This window comes from Pelobates fuscus, chromosome 1 (genome assembly GCF_036172605.1).
Source record: "Pelobates fuscus isolate aPelFus1 chromosome 1, aPelFus1.pri, whole genome shotgun sequence".
NCBI lineage: Eukaryota > Metazoa > Chordata > Amphibia > Anura > Pelobatidae > Pelobates > Pelobates fuscus.
The window spans coordinates 418,292,350-418,304,040 of NC_086317.1; the positions used below are offsets into that span (position 1 = coordinate 418,292,350).

Here is an 11,691-nt window from a genome sequence, read left to right on the forward strand (position 1 = left end):
ACCTGAATCTATCTATCTATCTATCTATCTATCACTCTCTGTTTGTTTGTTTGTTTGTTTGTTTGTTTGTTTGTTTGTTTGTTTGTTTTATATACATATATACATGGAAACTATTACCCATACTGGAAATTTTATTGTATATTTTTTTACATTTCTGTTTCAGCAGTACTTGAAAAAAAAAAAAGCTGCATTTGCACCATTAGAGCCTGGAAGCAATGTCATTCTTTAAATTTCATTTTAGAGTAGGTTAAAAAAAAATACTTTTTTTTGTTTGCCTTCCAGGCATGTCAAGTGTATAGATCATGTAAACTGATCCCCTCACACCAATTCTGACCAGGTTTCAGAGTATATATAAGTAAGAGATTTCATCCAAACCTCAGAGGGGATCTATCTCCTTCAATCTGTCTTCTGTTTCTTTACATTTATTTTCCCTTTCCCCCCAAAATGAGTCAGTTTAAGCAGTTGAAATCGGGTGGTGGCTTTAGCTCCTTTTCCGTTTCAAGAGGAGGCAGTGGTAGGGCTAGTTCAAGTTCTGGTGGAGCTGGTGGTTTTGGTAGCAGAAGTCTTTACAATTTAGGGACTAGGAAGACCGTCACTATCAGCACTGGAAACGCTGTATACGGATCTGGAGGTGGAGGTGGAGGTGGAGGCGCAGGTTTTGGATTAGGATTTGGTAGTGGCGGTGGCGGTGGTGGAGGTGGTGGTTTTGGAGGTGGTGGCTTTGGTGGTGGAGGAGCAGGTGGATTTGGATCATTTGGAGGTGCAGGTTTTGGTGGAGGCCAATCAGCTGGCATCCAAGAAGTTCAAGTTAATGTTGGTCTTTTGACCCCACTGAATTTGGAATTTGACAAAAGCATACAACAAGTACGAGTGGAGGAAAGAGAACAAATCAAAACCCTTAATAACAAGTTTGCTTCTTTCATTGACAAGGTAATGTTTGATTTTACATCTTATACTTTTTCATTGAAAATTCACTCTTTTTTTCTGTTCATTGTTTGACTCAAAATATTTTACAATTGTACATGATACATAAGCAAAATTGTATGTCTGTCATTACTGGATTATTCAAATAAAACTGATTTCCATACAAATCAAATGTACTCACAAACAATTTGATGCTGTTATTGTTGCTAGCATGTATATCCCCTTAAGGACACATGACTGAAATATTCCGTCATGATTCCCTTTTATTCCAGAAGTTGTGTCCTTAAGGGGATATAGCTAACATTATCTATAGCTAACATTTTCTAAAGTGCTTTAAAATTATACAGTGGGTTTATTTCCTACGTAATTGAAAGATAAATATAATGTTGTCAGCTACAAGAGGCAAAGAGGCCATGCTCAAATGAGCTTACAATCTTGGAGATATAGTTTTGCCATATAGAGATTTAGAGAATTTCAGTTTATGTCTTCTTATATAAAAATACGTGTGGCATCAGTCCACAGTCCACTTGCAACATTAGAAGATTTGTTATAGTTACACGTGCTCATTTTATGTTATTCGTCTCTAATATTTATACTCATGACATTGCATTTTCCTAATAATTGTTTGGACTCTTTGTTTGACATTAGGTTCGTTTCCTTGAGCAACAAAACAAGGTACTGGAGACAAAATGGAATCTCTTGCAAGAACAAGGTGGCCAATTGAAAGGTTCAGGTTCTCGGAAAAACAATATTGAAACCATTTTTGAAGCATACATAGCCAACTTAAAGAGGCAGCTGGATGCTTTGCAAAATGATAAATTCAGACTTGATGGAGAACTAAGAAGCATGCAAGACTTGGTTGATGATTTCAAGAACAAGTGAGTCATTTAACATCTATATTTCCTGGTAATAATTAAATTGTCATTTTTTTTAGTTCTCTCTCTCTTTCTGTCTGAAACTATCAAACATGTCTTAGTTGAACATCGTTCCATCTTAGCGTTTTTTATCCAAATTTTTGTAAACCTTTACAGTTCACTATTTAGTCAATAGACCATTTACCAATCATATTGCTTCCTCAATGCAATTCTGATTACACACAAATTAGTAGTGACACACTTTTTTTCTTTGTAGATATGAAGATGAAATTAATAAGAGGACATCAGCTGAAAATGAATTTGTTGTGATTAAAAAGGTAAGATTTTTTTACTGGTTTAAGATATATTTTTAATTTGCAATGTAATAAAAATTGTTCTTATTTTTCTTTTTTTTTATTACAGAGGATAAATCAAGAGCAGGATATGTATAGATTAAAGAAAGTCGAAAGCAGAATTTGTTTGAAAGCCAGCAATTCATAATTAGTCGTCAAAATAACTATGTATTAATTTTTTCCAGGTGTAAAATCAGTTGCATTATAATCTGTAGAATATAAGTAATTAGTCAGATTAACCCATGTAGAAATCATGGGTGTGGGTTTATTCAAAGTGATATCAATTAGAGAAGTACATTATTTTGGGTGTAACTTGGCAGGCTTCTGGCAATTAGAAATTAGTAACCCGCGTATCATTTATCATTGCTTATAGATACTAAGCAAGTCTTAACAAAAAATTAAATAGTCAGCCAAGAAAAAGACAAAAGTAGAGATGCTCTAAAGCAGGGGTGCCCAAAAGGTAGATCCTCAGATGTTGTAGAACTACAACTCCCATAATGCTTTGCATACCTTTATAATGCTCTAGAATGACAAAGCATCATGGGAGCTGTAGTTTTAAAACATCTTAGAATCTACCTTTTGGGCACCCCTGCGCTAAAGTCTGATGAATTATATAGAGCAGAGGTTCCCAAACCAGTCCTCAAGGCTCCCCTAGCAGTCCAGGATTTAGGGATTACCCAGTTAGACACAACTGAGTAATCTCTAAACCCTGGAGTGGTAGGGGAGCCTTGAGGACTGTCTTGGGAACCACTGATAAAGAGCATTAGTTAAAGTGCTTTTTAATACACACACATATAAATACATATATTTTTTTTATACAGCATCATTATTATCAGGAAAGCTTTCTTAAAAGCATAACTGTTTATCATAACAGGTGCAAATCCTATAAATGGCACAGACATAAAAAGCTATAGGGAACACAACAAATACAATTCATGGTTTAGATTCAGGAATTCAATAATGGGTCCAGGTTGTATCAAGAGTGAATAATTATCTAAACCTAAGGACATCCTTGAAAATTAGTGAATATTTTTATTGTTTATTATGATCAATAAAACTCAAGAAAATGGCATAGGGACCAAATTTAAAATGTATTTCGTAGTAAACCATTGCCTTTTTTAACCACTTCCCTATTATTGTTTTAGGATGTGGATGCAGCCTACATAGGAAAGGTGGAGCTGGAGGCTAAGGTTGATGCCTTAACCGATGAACTCAACTTCTTGAAGACTCTCTATGGAGCGGTAATGCATATATATTGTTTTATTGCTTTAATCTTTTTTAATGAGCAATAGAGAAATTGTGTCAGTATTATCTAAGTACGTGCAAGGCTTGCTTTAGTCCAAATTATAGCCATTAAAAGAGTCCCATGGAGATCCTAAGTTAGTGAGACGTTAGGAATATGAAGTTTTTTGGTTTTTTTTTAAACAAAATGCTAAAAAGCAGTTCATTAAAACTCAATTTCATTGATCTGTAATGATTTTAAATTGTGGTTATTTTATAGAACTGTATAATAAAACTGGGGTGGTCTTAATTCCTAGAACAACCACACACTGATTGACATGTTCGATTTTGATAGGAAATGGAACAGTTGCAGGCTCAAATCTCAGATACATCAGTCATCCTTTCAATGGACAATAACCGCGCTTTGGACCTGGATGGCATTATTGCTGAGGTGAAGGCTCAGTATGAAGACATTGCTAAGAAGAGCCGAACAGAAGCTGAAGCTGTTTACCAGGGCAAGGTAATTAATATTGATTAAACTGACTCCTTAAAGAAGACAAGACAACTCAACAGAAAAAAAATAATTAGCTACGTACAAGTTCCAAATACAACATTGTATATTTTTTAAACAATTTTTGCACAACATATACCTTACATTTTTTGAACATGTATCAATGTCTGTAAAAAATTGACAGACAATTAAAAAAAAAATTCTTTACAAACTCAAGAAAAAAAAAATAGACCCCGCATTACTTTACAATAGTAAATTGATATATGATATATGCACTATCTGTGCTGTTATGCAACACATCAAAGTATAAATTGAGGATACTAGACACGGCAAGGTGATACATTTTAAAGATGGTAATTAAATAGTGAACCTAAAATAATAATAGCAGTTTTGCCATTAACTGAAGACTCTAAGGTATGGAGTCATTAAACTAAAAATTCTCTTAACGAGATAATCAAATGTGTTACTCTTTGATGTTAAATTTAGTGATCAAGACAAAGTTGTACAAATCTGTTGCATTAGAAGACTGAGATACTCAAAAATAGTAATGTTACATGTTCATTACATAGAGCTGACTTATGAATTGCATGTACAGGATGTTAGTGATGCTAAAGCAGCATACCAATAAAAAAAAAACAAAAAAAACTATACAGTAAAATTTATGCTGAAAATACTGAAATAAATATAAAAAAGTTTGTAAACAAATCAGGTTAGCACATGTTAATAACGCTAACGCAACATATTTAACAAATTCAAGCTATGTCACAGGCATTACTGTAGGTACGCTAACAAAGTCATGTTAAGGCGTGTAGGTGACGCTGTTGTAACATACCAAAACAACATTAGATATAGCAAAGACACTAGGTTTGGCTTTAACAAGTCAAGTTACAGCATGTTTACCTAACATACCAAGCTAACTTAAGGTAGGCCAAGTCATGCTATCACATGTTAGTTCAACAATACAGACCAATGTAGACAATATCAAATCATGTTAAGGCATGTTACTTCATACAAAATCAAGCCTTGACAAATAATTTGAATTGGCTTTACCAAGACAAGCCAAAATACTTTGTAGGTTCTAAGGAGGCTTCCAAAGCCAAACTTGTATATTAAGGACACTACGGCTATTTCCAAAATCCAGTTGAGGCAGATCATTACTATTTTAAGGTCACTGAGGTAGTACAACATGCTAGAGAAAATTAAGTAAATATTACTGATGGCTATACAAAATTAATATATAATAATACATCCAAAACTGGTTTCTATCTAAAACTGAAGAGCATTAATATTTCAAAAGATAGTTACAGAATTAAAGATAACATCTGGTGTATAACATTAAAACATGAAGACTTGCTAGTAGGTTACCGAGAAAATGACTAGATAAACAATATTACATTTAAAGTAGAGTACTGTTATTTAATTACATTATAACATTATAGAGGCAGGCTGTCAGTGTTCACGTTTATGCCAATCTTTTCAACATAGGCCTTGTACAGTATTTAAAAAAATATGCAGACTTTATCAAACAAATAGCAACTGTGATCATCAGTAAATGGATGTATCAGAAAACAGTTAATTAGACTCTACTTGAAAGTACAGAGTAGCTCTGTTTAGATTATCATTGAGGAGTATTTATTAAAATAAACATTTTTTTTTCCTGTAGGTTAAAGAATTACAAGCATCTGCCGGTGAACAAGGAGATGTTTTGCGTAATACCAAGAATGAGATATCTGATCTTAACCGCAAGATGCAGAGACTGAGAGCTGAGATTGAAAATGTGAAGAAGCAGGTATAAAATGGCTTGCAATTTAGGAGAAAAACATTTGTCAAACAAAGAACTTATTACCGATCAATCTATCTATTCCTCACTTTCATTAAAATTTCCTTACACTTTTCCTCATATGGTCCATACATCTAGGAGCTAAGGAGACATGTCCTTGAGTCTCAGTAGTTAATTGAGAAAAGTGAATAAATGGAAATAAGTGAAAAGCGCTAGTCTAACCAGTTCTATCGACTTGGAACTTCATAGTTTTATTATCATTTGCTGTATATATATATATATATATATATATATATATATATTTATTTGTAGTCCTGATCTAGTTCACACTGCACTTGTAGTCATCTACAACTTTACAAAGCATAATGTCAAATCTCATGTGTTATGCAGATTGCCAAATTGCAGACAGCCATTGCTGAAGCCGAGGATCGTGGCGATCTTGTCATTAAGGATGCCCATACCAAACTCGCTGAGTTGGAGGCAGCTCTGCAGAATGCCAAGCAGGAAATGGCTCGCCAACTGCGAGAATACCAGGAGCTCATGAATGTGAAACTGGCTCTGGATGTTGAAATTGCCACCTACAGGAAACTGCTGGAAGGAGAGGAGGGCAGGTTAGTAAACACAAATATACAATAACATTGTATATTTTTTTTAACATTTTTTTGCACAACATATAGCTTAAATTTTTTGACATGCATCAATGTCTTTAAAAAACTCTTAATAACCCCCCAAAAAATTAATAGACTCTGCATTACTTTACAATGGTTAATTGATATATGACATGTGCCATGCTTATTTCTGTCTGTTTCTTTGTTTCAGATTGGGAGCAGACAACAATTTCAGCATTTGTAAGTACTATTTGTATAAATCTATTTCAATCTTCCAATGTTGCTAACAGAGAACATATTGAAATATAGGGTGCTGACCACAACTTGCCAAGTTACTACTTGATACATATATGTGGGTGTGTGTGTATGTATTAGTGATTGTGTGTATTTGTGTTGAACAGTGACAAATCACACACTATGATGTCTAATTACTAGTTTTCATGTTCACCACTAGTAGCTATTTAATGTAATAATAATTTGCTAAGTGCTATAACACTTTCACTTAGAAAATGGAATACACTTCAACTTGGTATATACATGGAGTTGGAAAGTAAATAGTAAAATATATCAAGAAGTTAAACATATATAGAGCCTTAATTGTTCCTTTATATGAATAAAATGTCAATAGCACGTCTTGTATCTTGGCATTAAATCAGTCTGGTTGCTTTCTACACCCTATTGTGTCGGAAGTAGGAACACTTTATAACCTAATATCATTGATCCCCTTGTGAACTAGTTCCCTTATGTTTTAGATTGTAAACTCTATTGAGAAGTGCTCTTTACTTCTTTTAATATAACAGATCTGTATACAGTCCAATAATACAACAATATTAAATCTATTGGTAGTTTATAACTACATAGTACAAGTGACATATGTGAAATCTAAATGTGATACCGAAGTAATTGAAAAGTTCACAAGAAGTTATGGCAACCTTGATTTTGAATTTGCAAAATGATGTTCGAAAAAGACCAACTCAGTTACTTTATATATTCAACTCGGTTACTTTGGCTTAAATAATTTGGTCCTCAATTGACAATTTTCTGTTAGTTAAAAAAAATCCATACCATTGTAGTTTAGCCTATTTGAACATATAGGCACATAAACAACACGCAACTGCAAAATGATACACTTTTCACAGCTTAGTGTGCCAAAGTTGTAATTGGGGGTACTTAGTGCATTTAAATTTAGGAGGTGCAATGATGTCTAGTTGAGAGGAGAGAGTGGAGTTGTAGTGGGAGGTTGCAGTGTTAGGGCAGGTGAGATTTGAGATGGGTGAAAGGAGACTTCGGAGGTTGCTGGAGAAGTGCTGTAGGTCACGACAATGGAGGTTTCTGCAAGACTGATGTGGTGAGGGTTGTTTACTTTGGGTACGGGGTATGCGGATGTCAATGGACAGTAGATGGTGGTCAGATAGAGGATATGGAACATTGGAGAGATTAGAGGTGGTACAGAGATTGGTGAAGATGAGGTCAAGAGTGTTTCCTGCTGTACGAGTTGATGAATTAGACCACTGTGTGAGTACAACGGAGGAGGTTATAGTTAACAGACGAGAGGCATCACGGCAGTTAGGGTTGTTGATTTGGATATTAAAGTTCCCAATAATGAGGGAAGGAGTGCTAAAGGAGAGGGAATGGGGTAACCAGGAATAAAAGTGTTCTATGAATAGCCTAGGATGACCAGGGGAGAGGAGAAATGAAATGATGGCAATTCTTAGAGTAGTGGGTTTAAATAGACGGACAGTGGAAACTGCAATGGAAGTAAAGGATAGGGCAGGGGCAGGGAGGATAGGTTGAAAGGTACATTAAGGAGACAGAAGAATGCCTACACCACCTCCTTTACAGTTTTTTTGGTCTAGGAGTGTGGGAGAATTGTAGCCCACCATAACATAACGAAGCAGGAGTAGCAGTATCAGAGGGGGACAGCCAGGTCTCAGTGAGTGCAAGAAGTGTGAAAGAATTTGAGATGAAGAGGTCGAGTATGACTGTTGATTTTATATTGCTGCAGATGGAGCAGGCGTTCCAGAGTGCACACTGAATATTGGTAGATTAACCATCAGTGTTATAATTATGTTAAACCAACAGACAAGTGACAATAATATGACATGACACAGTTATGTTTACTCTTTTGGTAACAGTCTCACCTTTTAAGATTGAATATTAATTGTTTTATTTATCTACAGCTGTGGTCAGTGGAAAGGTGTCCGGTGGAGGAGGAGGTGGAGGAGGAGGAGGAGGAGCTGGATTTGGCTTTGGAGGTGGATACGGCAGTGGAGGAGGTGGAGGAAGTGGTGGCTCTTTCTACTCTGGAGGAGGAGGAGGAGGTGGTGGTGGATTTGGCTCTGCAAGTTCCTCAGGATATTCCGGATTTGGTGGTGGTGGTGGTGGCAGCAGCAGCGTGAGGTTCTCATCAAGCCAATCAAGCTATAGAAGTTAAATACCAAAACCTTAGAAATGTCAGCACCTACAAAATCAAGAAGTGTAGGGCTTCCTTCAAAGATAATAAGCTTTAAAATCACTACATTGCTGATCCTATCCTCTAAAGTACAACAGGGTGTATTATGAAGTTTCCATGTAACTTGTTACATCTTTCATAGCTGTAAACATGAGTTTCTACAATTGCTGGAACAGCCAACATTGTTACTTAACACTAAAGAAAGTAAATGGCTTGAAATTTATCAAACACGTGGTTTTATTGTATGCCTGATCTAATTGAAATGTTTCTTTTACCCCCTTTTGCAAATGAATAAAAACAAGATCCTTAAAAAAGAATGGCGTATTTTGGGATCATTATGTAGAAATGCATAGGTATAACCAAACCCTGGTTTTAGGTAAAATAAAAGTCCAGTTTTTCCTATACCTATTTCCTGTTCCTTCTTGCTTTAATTGAAACAGAATCTTGTAATGCACTGAACAATCATAGTCTATTTCTGACATTGTTGGGGTAGGTTAAAATGATAATTACTGTGATTTATAGCCACATCTCATGCTCCTGCTACTGGGACAGCCAGGCCATAAGTTGTATGTAAGCATTGCTAGTTATGGTCTAAATGTAAACTAAGCCCATAATACAATCAGCGCTGGCATAGGTGTGGATATACATTACATCTGAAGAATGCTGCCTTAGCAATATTTTCTGCATGACAATGGGTGTATGACATGATACTGGCTGCATAAATTGGCTGTGTGGGTTTAACTTGTGTCATTTCTGTACCTTATGCGCTATACCTTTTTCATGAAAAGCCTCACTTCTGTCAAATAAATGTCAATGGTATTATGTTTCAAGTACATTTTTTACATACACATTTTAAAGATATATTAAAAAATGAATTACTACTAAAGTGAGTGACAACCAACCTTCTCTAGATTAGAACATGTGTACAAATATAAACAAGCTTGCAGTGGAAGTTAGATCACATATGGTAAATTGGTGATTTTATAGATATTAACAAAACACAGACACCCAACAAAACATGCACATACGCAAACACTTTCAGTCTTTATGCTTCCTCTTAAGGTCTCATAAATAACCTTTACATATTTTGTTAAAAAGAAGATGCAGGCTGTAAAACAGTTATCCTGTGAGTGTCTTTTATCATAAGGAACTAAAACTTTGTTTAAGAGTTTGCCATTGTTAATATAGTTAGAGTGCTAAGTTATGGATGTATAGATTACCCTTGTTGAGATTCGTTAGGAATGCGGATGCTTGTAATTAGAACCTGGCTATAGTTTTGTGTTTCTCGTCAGTAGTCCTACACACAGGTGGACACTTGCGTTTGTGGTCTAGATTAATGTCATTACATTTACCTCTAAAATCACTGCTGGAGGAGAATCTGGAAGTCTTTACACTAAACATTGAGAGGTTGGGTTGCTGACTGTTTTGCAAAAGTTAGATCAAAATATCAAACTTTGTAATCAATAGCAACTCAAACGAGTTACAGTTTTATGTCCTGTTTGGTCAGATGACTCGCGATAGTGGATTTACTTGTAGAAAAGTGCAGCACTCACAATAATTCTTGGCTTAGATAGGAAACATGCATTGAACTAAGACATAAACCATTGATACATCCCTGAAACCACACTTGAAGCAAGAATAAAAATGATATGGAAACCAAATACCAATACCCAACACATCACCTAATGTAACATGGGTGTATGTACTGTGTAGGGTGTTTGATGAGAATGAATTTATGTAAAAATAATAATGGTATGGGCTTGCCCAAGTGCATTTTTATAAAACAACATTAGGCTGAAGAGAGAAAACAAACATAACATTTCTGAAATATTTTGCATACATAAAACTATTTGTTTAATAATATATTATTTTACTAAAGAGTTTTGCAAAATAGACAGTTGGCAAACATTTTAACCTATAAAACAGCAATATCTGTACCAAATAAAACAAAACACACTTTATAAACAATGTCCAAGTTGAAGGAAGGATACATAACTTAAGGATTTTAAGGGAAAGTCTAATGAAGACAACACAAGTTCACCTTAGATCTGCCTTATTTATCTAACATGGCCCACCAGAGCACTATGGGAGGGATAGCTACAGCTGCTGAAGACAACGTTCCCAAACAGGAACATTTTCAAGCTTATCTTTAACCCCTTAACACCGCAGCCAAATGTACAAGTTGTGAACGAAACAAAATGTAAACAAAACCTGGCATTTGCGCTATATGTCTGTCAAACCGTAATTCACCTCTTTCATATTAAATGCACCCCCCCTTATTATATATCATTTTATTCAGGGGAAACAGGGCTTTCATTTAATATCAAATATTTAGCTATGAAACATAATTTAATATGAAAAACATGGGAGAAAATAAGATTTTTTTTGATTTTTTTAGTTCTACATGACATTTTAACTGTCAATGTCATAATACTGTTTGCTTTAACTGCAATAAAATACACATATTTGTATTCAGCAAAGTCTCACGTGTAAAACAGTACCCCCTATGTACAGGTTTTATGGTGTTTTGGGAAGTTACAGGGTCAAATATAGCGTGTTACATTTGAAATTGAAATTTGTCAGATTGGTTACGTTGCCTTTGAGACTGTATAGTAGCCCAGGAAATAAATTTACACCCATAATGGCATACCATTTGCAATAGTAGACGACCCAAGGTATTGCAAATGGGGTATGTCCAGTCTTTTTTAGTAGCCATTTGGTCACAAACACTGGCCAAAGTTAGCGTTAGTATTTGTTTGTGTGTGAAAAATGCAAAAAACGCCAATTTTGGCCAGTGTTTGTGACCAAATGGCTACTAAAAAAGACTGGACATACCCCATTTGCAATACCTTGGGTTGTCTACTATTGCAAATAGTATGTCATCATAGGGGTAATCTTCATTCTTGGGCTACCATAGGGTCATAAAGGCAACGTAAGCAATCTGGCGAATTTTAATGTGAAAAAAATGAAACACAAGCCTTATATTTG

General features: G+C 35.1%; 1 protein-coding gene across 1 annotated transcript; it reads left to right on the forward strand.

The window, feature by feature from the left end:
- The first annotated feature begins 351 nt into the window (after positions 1 to 351).
- LOC134570201 (keratin, type II cytoskeletal 5-like) lies at positions 352 to 9,522 on the forward strand. The gene is made up of 9 exons (XM_063428489.1): positions 352 to 930; positions 1,573 to 1,802; positions 2,056 to 2,116; positions 3,277 to 3,372; positions 3,708 to 3,872; positions 5,527 to 5,652; positions 6,034 to 6,254; positions 6,463 to 6,491; positions 8,432 to 9,522. Exons 1-9 carry the CDS (start codon positions 445 to 447, stop codon positions 8,683 to 8,685), a joined length of 1,668 nt encoding a protein of 555 aa, XP_063284559.1. The 5' UTR covers positions 352 to 444; the 3' UTR covers positions 8,686 to 9,522.
- The last annotated feature ends 2,169 nt before the right edge of the window (positions 9,523 to 11,691 follow it).